At 41.5% G+C, this 18719-nt stretch overlaps 1 protein-coding gene across 1 annotated transcript in view; it reads left to right on the top strand.

The window, feature by feature from the left end:
• The window catches only part of UNC79 (unc-79 homolog, NALCN channel complex subunit), a 538284-nt gene that overhangs the window by 106572 nt on the left and 412993 nt on the right, over positions 1-18719 (top strand). Inside the window, exon 8 of the mRNA XM_053710079.1 lies at positions 10962-11026. Coding sequence (XP_053566054.1) covers positions 10962-11026 — 65 coding nt within the window. The remainder of the gene's footprint in view (positions 1-10961; positions 11027-18719) is intronic.

Here is an 18719-nt window from a genome sequence, read left to right as displayed (position 1 = left end):
GGCGACGCTACTATCTGTCACACTTGAAGGGCCATGTTCCTGATCCACAGTGTAGATTCCGGTAAGATCGTTTCATTTTACTTTCATCATGGATGTATTGTAATTTCAACTGTTTATCCGAACGGGGCTACAACCTTTTGGGGATAACTTTAACATAGGGTCTCAGTGAGGCTCCTTTTTGTATCTAGGAATCAAGGGTTAATATCTCCTGAGGGGGATTATTGAACAGGGGGGTTTATAATCATGTTTGTTATGTGATTCTGTCTGCTACTGTGTAGTGTTGCGTCGGCTCATGGCTATTTTGGAACATAACGGCCTATGTCTAGTGACGCAGCCTTTTCGGTCAGACGCGCTTTTGCATGGACTGCAAGGTTTACCTTGTGACCCCATTTCCTTTTTCCTGACCGCGTGGCAACGGAGAAATCCTGGTCCGCTGGTGTCTGGTTCTCTGGAGGCGGCAGAGTCCCAGTTATGGAGGATTCTTGGAGACGGATGTCTCTGATTCAGACTCTACTTCTTGCGAAGAATATGAATTGGCCCGGGGGATTCATGCCCATCAGTTATGTTCCGAATGCCGTTTTAGAGTGCTGTTCCTCAGGATCGGGGAATCGGGTGCCCACTGAGCCATCCGTCTCTGGGGATTCTATTTCTGACGAGACGAGTTCCCTACCCTCAACTCTTACTACGCATGCAGGTAACCCAAACGCTACTTATCCTTTCTAGGGAGTGTGGCCTGTTCTCACCGGAGGTTACGACATGGTTCCTCATGGCCATATCTTTGGCGCTGGCGCATCTGCACCTCCCGGGAGTGTGCTTAAGATATTGTCCGTGTTTCGTTAACCGTGGCTCGTCATGCGTGGGATCGCCTGGTCCAGTTCTGCCTTCCGGGGGGAGCGACTGCCCCTGAGGCCTCAGGGGGTCAACCTTTCGGGCCGGTGTTTCCTTTTGTACCAGCGGAGGTATGTTGCGCCTTTCGTTATAGACTGGCGTGCCTTCGTGTCCTACTAGGTCTCGTTTTTGGCATTGCTGGCGGATCCCACTCTTAGAATCTGGGGATTCTGAGTCTTACTCTTCGACTGGCTTGTATACATAGACATAAGGGGATGAAGTAATCTTCTTATAGTCTTTGTTATTTGTGTTTCCTTTTCCAGTTATGAGCTTGAAAGTCTCGGACCCCTGTTGGACTGGTTCTGCGGGTCTGTCCGTTCTTCCTGGGCGATAACCTACAGGTTGCCTTATCTTTTATTTTCATCCGGTGAGGATGATTTTTATTTGGTTTAAAGCTCATGTTGTGGTGTGATGTTTCCTTCAGGAACTTTCCTCTCTGTAATTGATACTCGCAATTTTGTTCGCTCTGTTTACAAAAGTCTGACAGACTGTTCTTTATCCCTCCATCATTGGGGAGACTCTATGTGGCCTTGACAGTGCTGGGGTCCTTGGTTTCAGGCTTGTCCTGACTGGGTACAAATTCTTCTGTCTTTGAGGTCTAGTTCAGACACGTGGCAACTTTTTATGTTCGGTTGGTCCGGTGAGGGCGCCCAGTGATCTTAATATTATTATGTGATTGTCTTGTTTTACAAGCTTCAACTAGCATCCTGAGAGGACTTGAGGGTCCACGGTTGCTTAGGGGCATGGGGAATTGGTTCAGTCCTCATTCACCTTTCAATCTAGTGGGACGGGACTCCATTGAGATCTGCGGCGACATGCTCAGTTGTTTCCGAATTTTTTTTGGGAACTAGAGTGTTCCTTCCCATTGTGGGTTGGAGGCTTGGAGGATTTAGGTCCATTATACCACCGTTTCTCATGTTTTTGCCTTTCATGGTCTCTTTGGAAGTGTCCTTTTAGGACTTATTCCTTTTAGAGGTTCTCTTCCTTTGGGTCGAGACTTTCTGGACTTCGTCCGGTTTTTGTGGCGGCTTTGGCCGCTCAATTAGGAAGTGAAGGCCGTGAGGCTCTGTCTTCCTTCGGGAGTTAGTCGTCTCCATATCAGGGGCGATAGGAGGTGTTGTTTCTTTTTCCAAGCTTTTTTCTTAGGGGATGTTTTTCTGCCTGGGTTCGGGATGCTTTGCATTCTTCTCCCTTGGGTGTAGTCCTCTGGAACGTAAATCTGAAAGGATTATGGAGACTAGCCTTTCTTTTACTCTCTTTCGAGTGACTATGTTCTCGTTTTCATTTCCCTTAGTGCTGCCCTTGTGGCCTTTGCGTTCTAGAGAAATTGCGTGACTTTGTCGTGACCTAGTACCTTGCTGGGTGGGGTGTTTACCTCCGGTTAAGGGTGTTCTCTTCCCTTTGGGCTGGGAATTACGAGTAAGTCCTGTACCCGTTCTCCGGATTTCCCGGATTTCATCCCTTGTGAGGTCTGATTGCTTCAGACAGGGTATCTTGTGTTACCTGAGGGTGTTGTTTGTTCTATGACGATTCTGGGTCCCGGGTCTGGAGTTCTTGAATTGGATCCTTCTTGGATGTCTGGAGACTTATGATCCGATGGACTGGTTCGAGACGACCCAGTTTTTTTCAGGGACCCTATGTTTGTGACATAGGGGCTAGCTCATTGGGCTTGCAAGCAGGTAGGCCAGAGTTCTCATCCACCTTTGGGTACTGGTTATAAACCTTAAGGCCTGACTTGTCCTTCGGACAGAGTGCGCTCCTTTATGGGGAGTTTTTTTCTCTGTTGGCTCAACAGTGGTGTCTGGATGATTTTTCATTCAGTCCGTGTACTGATCATGCTATGGCTTCATGTCTTGTGGACATGTATGCTGTTCCTATCTGTGCCCTTCACTTTGGAGGGGATAGTTTATCTTCCTTATGAGTTGGGGTTTCCTCTCTCTGGAGGGTCCTTGTCCAGCCCTGTGTGTAGGAGGTTGGATCAGGTGGCTTATTTTTGTAAGGGGCAGCATCTGCTGCTCTGTGGGCTCTGTTCCACCTGTTGGAAATTGATCTCTCTACGTAGAGACTGTCTAAGAGAGTTGTGACAGGTCTTCCTACGGATCTATTGCACTCTGTTCCAGGTCCTAGGGGGTTCTCCTTGGGAGTGCCTAATTTCAAGGAGCGGATTGGGTTGGTACCCGAGCTCTGTTGGGGTGGGTGAGTCCCCCCTTTTTTCTTCCATTCTCTGGGGGCTTGTGGTTGGGTTCTTCTGTCCCCCTGTGTTTCAGACATGTCTGCCGCTTGGGCTGGTGTTGGAGCAGGATCTGAGATCTGTTGCTCTGCTATTTCGCCCTCGGAGCATTCAAGGTACTGTAACTCTTTTTGAGGTTTCTCCTCTCTCCACATTCAAGATTTGTGGGAAGGACTGATGGCTCTTAGATAGCCTGCGACGTTATCCGCTGGTTAGTGGATACTTAGCAATCTGAAGGTTCCTATCTTCAGCTGCTTTCTACTTGCCCTGCAAGTATTTAAGTTTCAGAGTCATTTTTAGATGACTGCAGTGTGCAGTGTTTTTGCTTCAGGTGTTGTTCGTCAAAGGGAAGTGGGAGGAGTATTTAAGCCTTTGTCTGGGGTGTCTTTGCCTCCTCCTGGTGGCCAGGTTCTAAATTCCCAAAAGTAATGAATGCAGCTGTGGACTCTTTCCATCTGAAGAAAAGAAAATGATCAGGTAAGCATAATTTAAGTTTTTAACCTATAAATTAACCTACCCTAACTATTATCCTACAAGTACATTAAACTACCAATTAAATTAAATAAATTACATGTTAAAAAACCTAACCCTACTCAAACTAATTAAATATACTATTAAACATTATTAAAAGTACTAAATTACAGAAAAAAAACAAACACTAAGTTACAAAAAAACAACACTAAATTACAAAAAATAAAAAAACACATTATCAAAAATAAAAAAGAATTACACCTAATCTAATAGCCCTATCAAAATAAAAAAGCCCCCCCCCAAAATAAAAAAAAAACCCTAGCCTACAATAAACTACCAATGGCCCATAAAAGGGCCTTTTGTGGGGCATTGCCCCAAAGAAATCAGCTCCTTTAACTGTAAAAAAATACAAACACCCCCCAACAGTAAAACCCACCACCCAACCAACCAACCCCCCCAAATAAAAAACCTATCTAAAATAACCTAAGCTCCCCATTGCCCTGAAAAGGGCATTTGTATGGGCATTGCCCTTAAAAGGGCATTTAGCTCTTTTACATGCCCAGACCCTAATCTAAAAATAAATCCCACCCAAAAAACCCTTAAAAAAACCTAACACTAACCCCCGACGATCCACTTACAGTTCTTAAAGTCCCGCTTGAAGCATCCATCCATCCAGCCGAAAAAGTCATCATCCAGGCGACAAGAAGTTTTCATCCGGGCAACCTCTTCCATCTTCATCCATCCGGAGAAGTCCTCATCCAGGCGGCAAGAATCCGGCGTGGAGTGGGTCCGTCCTAAAGACATCTGGCGCGGAGCATCCCCTTCATACGGTCGCCACCGTAAACTGGAACTTCAATGCAAGTGACGCCATCCAAGATGGCGTCCCTTGCATACCTATTGGCTGAAAGATTTCAATCAGCCAGTAGGATTAGAGCTGCTAAAATCCTATTGGCTGTTCCAATCAGTCAATAGGATTAGAGCTGCTAAAATCCTATTGGCTGTTCAAATCAGCCAATAGGATTGAGCTGTATGAAGAGGATGCTGTGCGGCGGATGTCTTCAAGATGGACCCGCTCCACGCCGGATGGATGAAGATAGAAGATGCTGTCTGGATGAAGACTTCTTGCTGCCTGGAGGAGGACTTTTCCAGATGGATGAAGATGGAAGAGGCCACCCGGATGAAGACTTCTTGCTGCCTGGATGTATCCTTCAAGAACTGTAAGTGGATCGTCGTGGGTTAGTGTTAGGTTTTTTAAGGGTTTTTTGGGTGGGTTTTATTTTTAGATTAGGGTCTGGGCATGTAAAAGAGCTATTTGCCCTTTTAAGAGCAATGCCCATACAAATGCCCTTTTCAGGGCAATGGGGAGCTTAGGTTATTTTGGATAGGTTTTTTATTTGGGGGGGGGGGTTGATTGGGTGGTAGGTTTTACTGTTGGGGGGTGTTTGTATTTTTTTTTTTTACAGGTAAAAGAGCTGATTTCTTTGGGGCAATGCCCCACAAAAGGCCCTTTTAAGGGCCATTGGTAGTTTATTGTAGGCTAGGGTTTTTTTTATTTTGGGGGGGCTTTTTTATTTTGATAGGGCTATTAGATTAGGTGTAATTCTTTTTTATTTTTGATGTGGTTTTTTATTTTTCGTAATTTAGTGTTGTTTTTTTTGTAACTTAGTGGTTTTGTTTTGGTAATTTAGTACTTTTAATAATGTTTAATAGTATATTTAAATAATTTGAGTAGGGTTAGGTTTCTTTAATATGTAATTTAGTTTATTTAATTGGTAGTTTAATTTAATTGTAGGAAAATAGTTAGGGTAGGTTAATTAATAGTTTAATATAGTTTTATTTTAATTCTACAGGTAAATTTAAATTTATTTGAAGATAGGGATGTTGTAATTTTAATTTAAAGTTAGCGGGTTGTTAGGTTTAGGGGTTAATAGCTTCATTTATTTTTTGCCGATGTGGGGGGCTGACGTTTTAGGGGTTAATAGGTTTAGTTAGTGGTAGTGATGTGGGAGGCCAGAGGTTTTGGGTTTAATACGTTTATTTAGGTTGCGGCGAGGTCGGGGAGCGGCGGGATAGGGGTTATTAACTTTATTTAGGTTGTGGTGGGGTCGGCGAGTGGTGGGATAGGGGTTAATAACTTTATTTAGGTTGTGGCGGGATAGGGGTTAAAATTTTTAGTATAGTGGCGGTGTTTAGTGACAGGGTATAAATAATGTTTGGAAAAAGTCGAATATACGCGAGATCGAAGACTGTTAGTTAACAACAGTCCGATGCTCATCGCCCCGTACTTGGTGCGCGTCTTTTTGCCGGCTTTTTCATAAATAAGGAGAGCATATTGAGATACGCGGCCGGGATGTTAGGCGATGTTAGGCGAGTGTATTGGTGCTGGTGAATGCAGCATAGTTGACAGCTTGATAGATATACCCCTTCATCTTAATGTATAAATGTGATGTGAGTTCAGAGAATGCAGAGACAACATAAGGAAACTAAGCAGGGATTTAAAAGAACTGGGGTGCGATCCGATATACGGCGTCGTTTTCGGCGCAAGCGAGGGAACTCGCGCCGCCCGTAGTTTCACCTCGCACATCGGGGTATTACATATATGGCGCCGGCAGTTGCTAAAGTACATAAGTCGGATAAACTAGCGATGTACAGAAATGAGCGTAACCTCAAATTTCTGGAGTCGCCAGTGACTTACGGCACTTCAGAAACTGCCGGCGCCTAAAAAAACTAACTAAAATATTAAATCTTCCGTAACTGTCTAACCTGTCTCCCAAAAATAAGCCCGACACGTATACCCCTATATCCGCAATCCCCCCTCTCACTCCTAATAATAAATGTATTAACCCCTAGACCGACAACCCCCCACAACGCAATAAGCCTAATTATTAACCCCTAAACCGCCATAGCCCACACCGCAATAAACCTATCCTAATATTAACCCCTAAACCGCCGCTCCCAGAGCCCACCGTCAGCTACATTATATGTATTAACCCCTAAACCGCCGCTCCCGGAGCCCACCACCACCTACATTATATGTGTTAACCCCTAAACCGCCGCTCCCAGACCCTGCCGCACCTAAATAAAGTGTTTAACCCCTAAACCGCCGCTCCCGCACCCCGCCGCCACCTACATTAAATATATTAACCCCTAATTTGACCCCCCTACACCGCCGCCACCTACATTAAATATATTAACCTCTAATCTGACCCCCCTACACCGCCGCCACCTACATTAAGTATATTAACCACTAATCTGACCCCCTACACCGCCGCCACCTACATTAAATATATTAACCTCTAATCTGACCCTCCTACACCGCCGCCACCTATATTAAATGTATTACCCCCTAAACCTAAGTCTAACCCTAACACCCTCCTAACTTAATTATTATTTCAATAAATATAAATAATATTAATATTATTAACTAAATTATTCCTATTTAAAACTAAATACTTACCTATAAAATAAACCCTAAGATAGCTACAATATAATTAATAATTACATTGTAGCTATTTTAGGATTTATATTTATTTTACAAGTAACTTTGTATTTATTTTAACTAAGTACAATAGCTATTAAATAGTTAATAACTATTTAATAGCTACCTTGTTAAAATAATTACAAAATTACCTGTAAAATAAATCATAACATCAGTTACAAATACACCTAACACTACACTATCAATAAATTAATTAAATAAATTAACTACAATTATCTAAAATAAAATACAATTAAATAAACTAAACTATATTACAAAAAAACAAACACTAAATTACAAAAAATAAAAAAAATATTACAAGAAGTTTAATCTAATTACACCTAATCTAAACCCCCTAATAAAATAAAAAAGCCCCCCAAAATAATAAAATGCCCTACCCTATACTAAATTACAAATAGCCCTTAAAAGGGCCTTTTGCGGGGCATTGCCCCAAAGTAATCAGCTCTTTTACCTGTAAAAAAAAAGAACAATCCCCTCCCCAACATTACAACCCACAACCCACACACCCCTACTCTAAAACCCACCCGATCCCCCCTTAAAAAAACCTAACACTACCCCATTGAAGATCACCCTACCTTGAGTCGTCTTCACCCAGCCGGGCACCAGTGGTCATCCGATGGGGCAGAAGAGGACATTCGGACCGGCAGAAGTCTTCATCCTATCCGGGCAGAAGAGGACATCCGGACCGGCAGAAGTAGTTAATTTATTTAAAGAATTTATTGATAGTGTAGTGTTAGGTGTATTTGTAACTTAGGTTAGGATTTATTTTACAGGTAATTTTGTAATTATTTGAACTAGGTAGCTATTAAATAGTTATTAACTATTTAATAGCTATTGTACCTAGTTAAAATAAATACAAAGTTACCTGTAAAATAAATATAAATCCTAAAATAGCAACAATGTAATTATTAATTATATTGTAGCTTTCTTAGGGTTTATTTTATAGGTAAGTATTTAGTTTTAATTAGGAATAATTTAGTTAATAATATTAATATTATTTATATTTATTTAAATAATAATTAAGTTAGGGGGGTGTTAGGGTTAGACTTAGGTTTAGGGGGTAATACATTTAATGTAGGGAGCGGCGGTGTAGGGGGGTCAGATTAGAGGTTAATAAATTTAATGTAGGTGGCGGCGGTGTAGGGGGGTCAGATTAGGGGTTAATATATTTAATGTAGGTGGCGGCGCTGTAGGGGGTTAGATTAGGGGTTAATATATTTAATGTAGGTGGCGGCGGTGTAGGGGGGTCAGATTAGGGGTTAATATATTTAATGTAGGTGGCGGCGGTGTAGGGGGGTCAGATTAGAGGTTAAAATATTTAATGTAGGTGGCGGCGGTGTAAGGGGGTCAGATTAGGGGTTAATAAATTTAATGTAGGTGGCAGGGGGGTCCGGGAGCGGCGGTTTAGGGGTTAATACACTTTATTAGGTATTGCGGTGGGGGATTGCGGTTGACAGGTAGATAGACATTGCGCATGCATTAGGTGTTAGTTTTTTTTTTTGCAGGCATTTTAGGGAGTTAAGGTGCTCCCATACTCAGTGCAAGGCCTGCTACGGCTGCATTTTATGGCGAGGTGAAAATGGAGTAAGATTTCTCCATTTACACCACGTAAGGCCTTGCGCTGGATATTGGATACCGACTTACGACGCGGTCCCATGTTAGCCTATGGGAGTAAAAATTGCGGGCGACGTGTGAAATATACGGGCGTAAGTTGTATGCTACGCCGTATATGTGATACCAAACCCGCGCAAAAACCGGCGTCGCCGGCTTTTGCGGGCGACTCTGCATATCGGATGGGGCCCCTGATGTCTGTGCCCAGTAATGAGGGGGCGGAGCTTCACTATTTGACAACTCTAAGGAGAATGGTTTTGAAGTGAGTGTAAACCGGATACTGGCTAAGAGCTTAATGGAGGGAATAAATACTATTTATTTAGTATTTATTCCCTCCGTTTGCTCTTAGCCAGTATTCGGTTTACACTCACTTCAAAACCATTCTCCTTAGAGTTGTCAAATAGTGAAGCTCCACCTCCTCATTACTGTAATTTGAGAGAAGCTGATTCCTGGGGTTATAAACATCGTATTCCAGTGAGCTTCCACACCCTTTGTGAACCAGTGCCTCCTTTGCCCCCATTAAAAAAAAACTTGCTTGCCTCCAACATAATTAACAATAATAGTAATATTAGCCACAGCAAATAAACCCAGTGCTGAACAAATCCCAGTCCTTCATTAATCTTAACTGTGACCGCTCCCTACTGCAAACAACCCTAATGGCTAACCTGAATCCCCACTACAAATACTTCTAACCTTGACCGCTCTCAAGTGAAAAATTCTAATGGCTGAGACACCCATTTCTTCCTATTAAATAAAATGTATATTCTTCACTTTTCATCCTTTTATGTCTAGAAGCATGAGGCCATCTTCATCTAGATCTTCACTGTGTGCTGTTACTTCTAAAGAATATGGTTTTTTTTCTGTTTGATTTGCCAATTGTGGAATCAGGTTAACCCATTAGGATTGTCGATAACTGGACTAAATATCAAAACAGAGCCCACCTACACTTCCCGGTTGTTTAGTAAACCCAAGTCCTGTGAAAATTAAGATGAATATGTAATTATTGTTACTGGCTGGAAATGAGTTTCATCCAACTAAAATCAGTTGCTTGACATCTAAAAGCAGCAGTGCTGTTAGGATTCACTAGTAGAGAAATGTGTCAGCGAGTGCATTGTAGGCTCCTGCACATAATATCTACAGTCCTAGGATACTATTATGTTTTAGCGGCTAATATAGCTATTACTTGGGAGCTGACACATTTCTTGAGGCACTAAATTTTGAGCAGTGTGATGACTAACCTACTTCTGTTAAAGGGACACTCAACACAAAAATGTTTATTGTTTAAAAAGATAGATAATCCCTTTATTACCCATTACCCAATTTTATATAACCAACACAGTTATATTTATATACTTTTTACCTCTGTGATTACCTTGACAGCCCCCTGATCACATGACTTTTTATTTATTATCTATTGACTTGCATTTTAGCTGTGTTGTGCAGAACCCCTCTGGCGTTAGCACAATGTTATCCGTATGGCCCACATGAACTAGCAGTCTCCTGTTGTGAAAAACAAATAAAAAAGCATGTGATAAGAGGCTGTCTATAGTGGCTTAGAAACAGGCAGGAATTTAGAGGTTTAAATGTTATAAAGTATATTAATATAACAATGTTGGTTGTGCAAAGCTTGGATATGGATAGTAAAGGTTTTATCTATCTTTTTAAACAATAACAATGTTAGTGTTGACTGTCCCTTTAACAGCAACAAGGTATACAAGTGGAATGGAATGGCTTATAAAACTAAAAGGAAAAGCATCTGAGTATGCATAATATGTTTATATTAAATATTTTTATCAGAAAGTATTTATATGAGTGTATTACTTTATCTAATGTTTTTATGTTGTGCTTGGTGCAACTTTTTTTTTTAATCCTTACACTTTACGCTAGGTGGTGGACTGCAATCATCCCAATCTGATCCAATCGCGATGATTGACACCCTAGTTGCTGATTGACTGTGAATGTGCAAGGGGCGGCATTGCACAAGTATTTCACAAGAAATACTTGTGCAATGTTAAATGCCGACTGCGTATGCGTATGCGTAGCAATCATGTCCGCCCGGCATTTAATAAATTGACCCCAATATATTAAAGCTGCCTACATTTATTTTGAAGCAGCAAGAATTTCCTGTTGCTGCTACAATATTCTATATCATTGGCTAATAGGAACAAGGAATATTGTACATAATTCATATAAGAGGATGGGTTTGAAAGTAATTTTTTATAGGTTTAAAATTGGGACTAATTAAAATGTTTATCTTTACAGCTTGGAATCCGATCCATTGCCAACATATAGAGTGCCACAATGCCATCAACAAGCCGGCGGTTAAGGTACTTCTCTTTTCTTCTTTATATGTCTATTAAATTAGAATTTTACATTTTTATTATTAAAGAGACAGTAAAGTTAAAATTAAACTCACAGGGATTAGACGAAACATTCAGTTAGAAACAAGTTTCCAGTTTACTTCTGTTATCAGATTTGCTTTGTTTTCTTGTTATCGTTTGCTAAAGAGTAAACCTAGGTAGGTTCAGGAGCACCAATGCACTACTAGGAGCTAGATAAACAACTAGGGTGAGCCAATAACAAGAGGAGTATGTGTGCAGCCAGCAATCACCAGCTAACTCCCAGTGCATTGATGCTCTCTGATAATACAAAAAAAAAGGAAAGCAGTTATATAGGTCAGGGGTACTAAACCTATGACAAGGTGGAACTTATAACTAATTTGCTGGCACCTTACCTCTGGGCTTCTACCATAATGTTTGGTTGCATTAGTTACAAGTGTAGAACAAATTAGTTTTGTTTGGATCTATGATACATTTCACAAATTAAAGGGATACTGAACCCAATTTTTTTTCTTTCATAATTCAGATAGAGCATGCAATTTTAAGCAACTTTCTAATTTACTCCTTTTATCAATTTGTCTTTGTTCTCTTGGTATCTTTATTTGAAAAAGCAGGAATGTAAAGCTCACAAGCCAGCCCATTTTTTGTTCAGAACGTGGGTAGCGCTTGCTGATTGGTGGCTAAGTGCAACCAACAATCAACAAGCGCTATCCAGTGTCCTAAACCAAAAATAGGCAGGATCATAAGCTTACATTCCTGCTTTTTCAAATAAAGTTACCAAAAGAACAACAAAAAAATTATAATAGGAGTAAATTAGAAAGTTGCTTAAAATTGCATGCTCTATCTGAATCATGGAAGAAAACATTTGGGTTCAGTGTCCCTTTAAGTTTGTTATTGATATATATTATGGTATTAAGAGAAAAAAACACAAAACCTAAATCATTCTTCGATGTATATGCCCTCAGCTGCCCATATTCTAAAGTACATTATCTTTATCATATGAACATGCATGATCCTTTAGTTTTACTCTTTCAACTAGCTAAACTCTTCAGCAGATCTGTGAATCTGTGGAGTAAAGAGACGCTGCTCACTACGGCTCTCTGGGCTGTACAAGATGGGTATAGTGCAGCTGCCTCCTTTGTTGTAAGCATCACTTCTTTTAGTCCTTGTCACAAGGTTCCTGACTCCCCTTCTAACTGAGCCTGTAGCTGGCCACAACTAAGTAAATGCCCCAGTGCATCGCCAATGATAACCAGCTTGTGTGCTGCAATAACCAACTGCTTCTCATATCCCACACGTGAGGGCTGTGAGCTAGCACAATCCAGGAAAGTGTCCACATAGGATAGAAATGTTTCTAGGTGTCTGTGGATCTGAGCTGCATGGAAATGCAACAAGTGGAGGTATTCTTCTGAGGGATCAGGAGATGGTACAATCTCTTTCTATGCCTGTAATTTGATCAACATCTGCATGTTTTTTCTCTAGGTTTTGGTTTACCTTTATTTTCTGTAAATTTACTTAATGATTGTCTTTGCACTGTATCCTTTCATACTCCCTGTCTGAGGTTTCCTCATTGTTAAATTGTTTATGAGACAGCATGGGTTGTGGTGGAAAAGGTCTATCTTGAATGCTTCCCTTCCTGTGTGTGGCTGGAGAGCAAATGGGGAGTGCAGGCAGTAGAGGCTCTCACTTGAGCTCAGTTGAAGCTGAGGGAACAGAAGGGCAGCATTAGCATTGTTAAGACTCAAAATATATCCACTTTCTTCTTGTACCAGTTTGGTAGGGGTTTCTGCTTCCTCACTGCTTGCATGTCACGCATAACACGTTCAAACTGTTTCACATGGCCAGAGAGCTCTCTGTGTAGAGAGGGATCTGATGCCTGACAAGGCCAATAAAATCCCTTAGAGTGTCTACTTTCTTTAATGCCTTCAACTCCTCTACGTCTTCATACAAAAAAGGAAATGCCCTCTACAGTTCTTGGCAGAGCACTCTTAGTGCTTCTAGTGTGCATGTACAATCATTACAAAATTCCATAACTAGGGAAGGTGGCAAGTTGGACTCTCTGCTTCTTGCAGAATCCACAGACCGAGCACTACCAGCACTTGAGACTGAGAGACAGTGCATATGAGGAGGTTCTAGGGTTTCTGAGGGATGGCCAGTGCTCAGTATCTTCAGGTGCCTCATAAAGTTCTTGTAGTCCTGATACCCTCTTAAGATTAGTAGGCATTGAATACACACCATCTTCCTCATCACCTTCTGTATCTGGCAGACAATGAAAGATTAGAGGAACCTCATAAATATCCTCTGGTATTGTCTCAGATTGGGTGGGTAAAGGTTTCGGGAAACCAATGCCACAGCTCTTGATAATGCTGGACTATCGTTTTTGTCTCAGGTGCATTTTGGATGTCTTGCAGTAACTTAGGCATGCCATATACCTCATGTGAGTTTTGCACTGATACCCATATGAGATGGGGACATTTGTAAATATCATCCTGAGCTTGTAAAGAAGGTTGTGCAACGGGGGACTTCATATACCTCAGTTTCTGACAAATTCTGTATTATCTCCTTGACACTCTGTGGTTCGTCCTTATCTGTTGGAGCCCTCAGTGAACATGGAGCCGCAGTCTGTTCCCAGGTGCAATACCTTGTTGCCCCCTCAGAGAGTAGCACCACCATCCTCCAAGGGTTGGAGCATCTTATTCCAGAACCAACATGACGCCCCCTCTGTGAAAACTCAGTTCCTCTGGGCTCTCTGCTGTATTATCATATAAAGCTTGAGCCTGCTATGCTGGCATTGTGTTGTGGCAGCTGGTAACTTGCCATGGACACAGAAAAGCTGATGTTACATCGCCAGCCCTGTCAGGTACTGTCCATTAACCCATTTATTGGAAGGGCTGCATTGTATCCGCTAGCAATTCATTCTGGTAAACACTGGATTTATCAGGTGAGTATAGAGTTGCGGAAGAGGATATGGGGTGAGGTAAGATAATATGGTGATACTCTACAGCTGGAGAGGCTTCATGCTAGTAAAAAAAAAAAATTAAGATCAAGATGAGTAACAAAAAAATATAGATAAAGGAAGGGGAAAGAGCGACAACTGCATTGGAAAAGTTGTATAAAAGGATTTGTGAGAGCAGATCAGAGAATGGCAGAGGTACGACTATTCGTTCCTTGTAATTTTAAGTTGTGTGCTCTAAATATTTTCTCTGACCATTAGGAAGTTAAAATCTCTATTGGTGTACCTAAATGAGTAAATAAATTAGATAATATGAATGAAATGCTCTGAAAATTTAGACTTTTAAAAAAGATATGGTGAGTCCATGACGTCATCAATTACTTGTGGGAATAGCTCTCCTGTCCAGCAAGAGGCGGCAAAGAGCACCACAGCAAAGCTGTTCAATACCACTCCCCTTCCCATAATCCCCAGTCATTCTCTTTGCCTCTGTCAATGGAGGCGGTGAAGTTTGGTGTCTGAAGAAATTAAATCCTTTATGGGGATAGTTTTCCCTGCAAGCAAGGATTTCGGTATAGCCGTAGTCCATGTAAATCTCTGCCGCAGAGTAGTGGTGGCTTTTAAGCAGTTAGGAAGTTGTAAGGTGGTGCTTACTTTGTTTCCTAACACATTGCTGCCCTAAGTATAGAAAGCCAGAGTTGGTTACTCTTTCTTTTTTTTCCACAGGTCTCTGTTAGGAGTTTGTGTCCTTTCACGCCTTTTTAGCTGTCTTCCTGCCAGACATCTAGACTGCAGGTAAGCTATCTAGTTTCTCTGTCTTGGCTCGCAGGGCTCTGTGGCTTAAGTCTTGGTCAGCTGATGTTTCCTCCAAGTCTAAGCTTTTGGAGCTTCCTTACAAGGGTAAGACTTTGTTTGGGCCTGGATTGGCAGAAATAATATCTGATGTTACTGGTGGAAAAGGATCTTTTCTACCGCAAGACAAGAAGATTAGATTTAAGGGATGTCAAAGGATTCTATTCAAATCTGTTTGTGGTTCCCAAGAAGGAGGGAACTTTTCGTCCCATTTTAGACCTAAAGTGTCTCAACAAGTTTCTCAGGGTGCCGTCCTTAAAAATGGAGACCATTCGGTCGATTCTTCCTTTGGTTCAGGAAGGTCAGTTCATGACGACCATAGACATAAAAGACGCTTATCTTCATGTTCCTATTCACAGGGATCATCACAAATTTCTGAGATTCGCTTTTCTAGACAAACACTTTCAGTTTATGGCTCTACCGTTTGGCCTTGCCACAGCTCCCAGAATTTTCTCAAAAGTTCTGGGGGCTCTCTTGGCAGTGATCAGGTCTCGGGGAATTGCAGTGGCACCTTACTTAGACGGCATTATGGTTCAGGCGCTATCTTTTCAACTAGCAAGCTCCCATACAGAGATCTTGTTATCTTTTCTACGTTCCCACGGATGGAAAGTGAATCTGGGAAAGAGCTACAAGGGTGGTGTTCTTAGGGACTATAATAGATTCCCTATCTATGAAGATTTTTCTGATGGAGGTCAGAAAATCCAAAATTCTCTCTGCTTGCCTCTCCCTTCAGTCTACTGTTCGGCCATCTGTAGTCCAATGTAATTGGTTTGATGGTTGCTTCCATGGACATAATTCATTTTGCTCAATTCGATTTGAGAGCTCTGCAATTATGCATGCTCAAGCAATGGAACAAAAACCATTTGGATCTGTCCCAGAGGATAGATCTAGAGGTGTTAACAAGTAAATCTTTACTGTGGTGGTTTTCTCAGGAACATCTGTCTCAGGGCACATGCTTCTGGAAACCTTCTTGGGTTTTTGTGACCACGGATGCCAGCCTGTTAGGTTGGGGAGCAGTCTGGGATCTGTTAAAGGCACAGGGATTATGGACTCGGGAGGAGTCTACTCTCCCCATAAACATATTGGAGTTGAGAGCGATTTACAATTCTCTGATAACTTGGCCTCGGTGGGCTTTAGCCCGATTTATCAGATTTCAGTCAGACAATATCACCTCTGTGGCTTACATCAACCACCAGGGAGGAACTCGGAGTTCCTTAGCCATGAGGGAGGTGGATCGGATTATTCAGTGGGCGGAAGTTCACGATTGTTGTCTGTCTGCAATCCACATTCCAGGAGAGAACATTTGGGAAGCGGATTTTCTGAGCAGACAGACTTTTCATCCGGGGAGTGGGCTCTCCATTCGGAGGTGTTCTCCAGGTTAACCCTCAAATGGGGGATGCCAGAGTTGGATCTGATGACGTCTCGGCAGAACGCCAAGCTTCCAAGGTAGGTTCAAGGTCAAGAGATCCTTAAGCAGCTCTGACAGATGTTCTGGCAGTGCCTTGGAGGTTCGGTCTAGTTTATCTGTTTCCTTCGTTTGCTCTTCTTCTGAGAGTCATTGCTCGTATCAAACAGGAGAGAGCATCTGCAATTCTAATAGCTCCTGCATGGCCTCGCAGGATCTGGTATGTAGACCTAGTGAACATGTCATCTCTATCTCCTTAAAGGCTGCCTCTGAGGAAGGACCGTCTAACTCAGGGTCCTTTCTTTCATCCAAATCTCGTTTCTGTGAAACTGACTGTTTGGAGATTGCACACTTAGTTTTGTCTAAGCATGGTTTTTCTGAATTGGTCATTGAGACCATGATTCAAGCTCGCAATCCTGTTACTCAGAAGATTTACCATAAGGTATGGCGTAAATACCTTTATTGGTGTGAATCTAAGGGCTACCCTTGGAGTAGGGTTAGGATTCCTAGAATTTTGTCTTTTCTCTCAAGGAAGGTCTGTAGAAGAGGTTGTCAGTCAGTACTTTTTCTAAGTTTTATAAATTTGATACTTTTGCCTCAGCTGAGGCTTCTTTTGGGAGGAAGGTTTTTCAAGCGGTGGTGCCTTCTGTTTTGGTCCACCTGTCTTTTTCCCTCCCTAGTCATCCGTGTCCTCTAGCTTGGGCATTGGTTCCCGCCACTAGCAATTGATGACGTCGTGGACTCACCATATCTTAGGAAAGAAAACATAATTAATGCTATCCTGATAAATGTATTTATTTCCGGATATGGTGAGTCTACGACCACACCCTTATATTTAAGACAGTTATTTTTGACTAAACAGAAGGCACCTCTAAACCTTTGTATTATTTATTTTTCCATTTCCCTTCGGTCGAATGACTGGGGATTATGGGAAGGGGAGTGGTATTTAACAGCTTTGCTGTGGTGCTCTTTGCTGGCTCCTGCTGGACAGGAGAGATATTCCCACTTGTAATTGATGACGTTGTGGACTCAACATATCCGGAAATAAATAAATGTATCAGGTAAGCATAAATAGTTTTTTGGGGAAAATTATTATGAAATAATATGCTACTAAAATATTAGATAACCTTTTTTTTCTTTTGTGCGCTGGGTTTTAAATCTGTGCACATTTTTTAGTACATACCACTACACCACAAAGTCAAAGTTGCATTTTGAAGGAATGTTTCATCTCAGATTTTCCTTTCCATCATCAACATTATGTTCACATTATGCTATTGACCATAGTCATTTTTATCGTTAGATTAGTGCAATCCATCTTTATATAAATGATAACAGCAAACATAAATATAGGAGTTATACCATAATCCGATATAAATTAGGATAACAAAATAAGGCTGCACATCTTTTATCACCCTAGAGTTGATCATTTTTGTATTATTTGGAAATGACTATAGAATCTTATCATCTGCAAAAGGTAAGTATTTTTTTGTCTCTGTGATATATATTTTCGAATTAACCATCTTAAGCGGCCCTAGTTTTAGGCCAAATAAGCAACTTCCTAAAGCTTCTCTCATGATGGGGCCTCGCAGAAGGACATAGAAAAAAAAGGCATTTTTTTTGCCCCTGGACATAACTTTTTTGTATCATAGTAGCCCTGCCCACCAACGTTCTCCTTGCCAGGGGATGGAACTACCATTGGTGCAGCAAGTGCAGTGGCACCAGGGCCCAACTGCTGGAGGGGGCCCACAGCAGCCATTCTACACATAGTTGTGTGCAGAATGTGTACAATCTGAAGAGTGCCTTTTATTAGTGCATATCTATCTATCTATCTAAATATTTATACTCAAAATCATTATACAGAGCAGCATTTATATTATTACTATTGTTTACTACTAAGTTATCTTTGGGGGGCCCAAAAAAATGTTTGCACCAGGGTCCTCTGTTGAGTAGGTCCGCTACTGCTCCTTGCACAGCTGGATATTCTAACCCTCATAGCCTCTTTCCCTGGTTGTCAAGTGCAGAATGCTCACTTCCCTCCACCTTCTGCCTCACAACTAGAGCTGCCTCTGTTCACCAATATACTGTAGAACATATGTATATTGTTTAAAAAGTAGGCAAGGTAAAGGGACATAAATGAGCAGAAAGAAAATACTGCAATGCGTAAGAGCATTGTATTAAGGCTTTGTTAAAGGGACATGAAACCCAAACTTTTTCTTTCGTAATTCAGATAGAGCGTGCAATTTGAAACAACTTTCCAATTTATATCTGTTAGCTAATTTGATTTGTTCTCTTGGAATCCTTTGTTGAAAAGTGTTGAGAAGGTAGGTTCAGGAGCAGAAATGCACTACTTGAAACTAGCTGCTGTTTGGTTGCTCCATATATCTGCCTCTTGTCATTGGTTTACCCAATGTTGACAGCTAGCTCCCAGCAGTGCATTGCTGCTCATTCAACAAAGAATACCAAATCAAAACCAA

This window comes from Bombina bombina, chromosome 1, assembly GCF_027579735.1.
Source record: "Bombina bombina isolate aBomBom1 chromosome 1, aBomBom1.pri, whole genome shotgun sequence".
In the NCBI taxonomy this organism is placed as follows: domain Eukaryota; kingdom Metazoa; phylum Chordata; class Amphibia; order Anura; family Bombinatoridae; genus Bombina; species Bombina bombina.
Note: the sequence above shows the minus strand (reverse complement) of the source record. Positions and strands in the feature narration are given on the sequence as shown.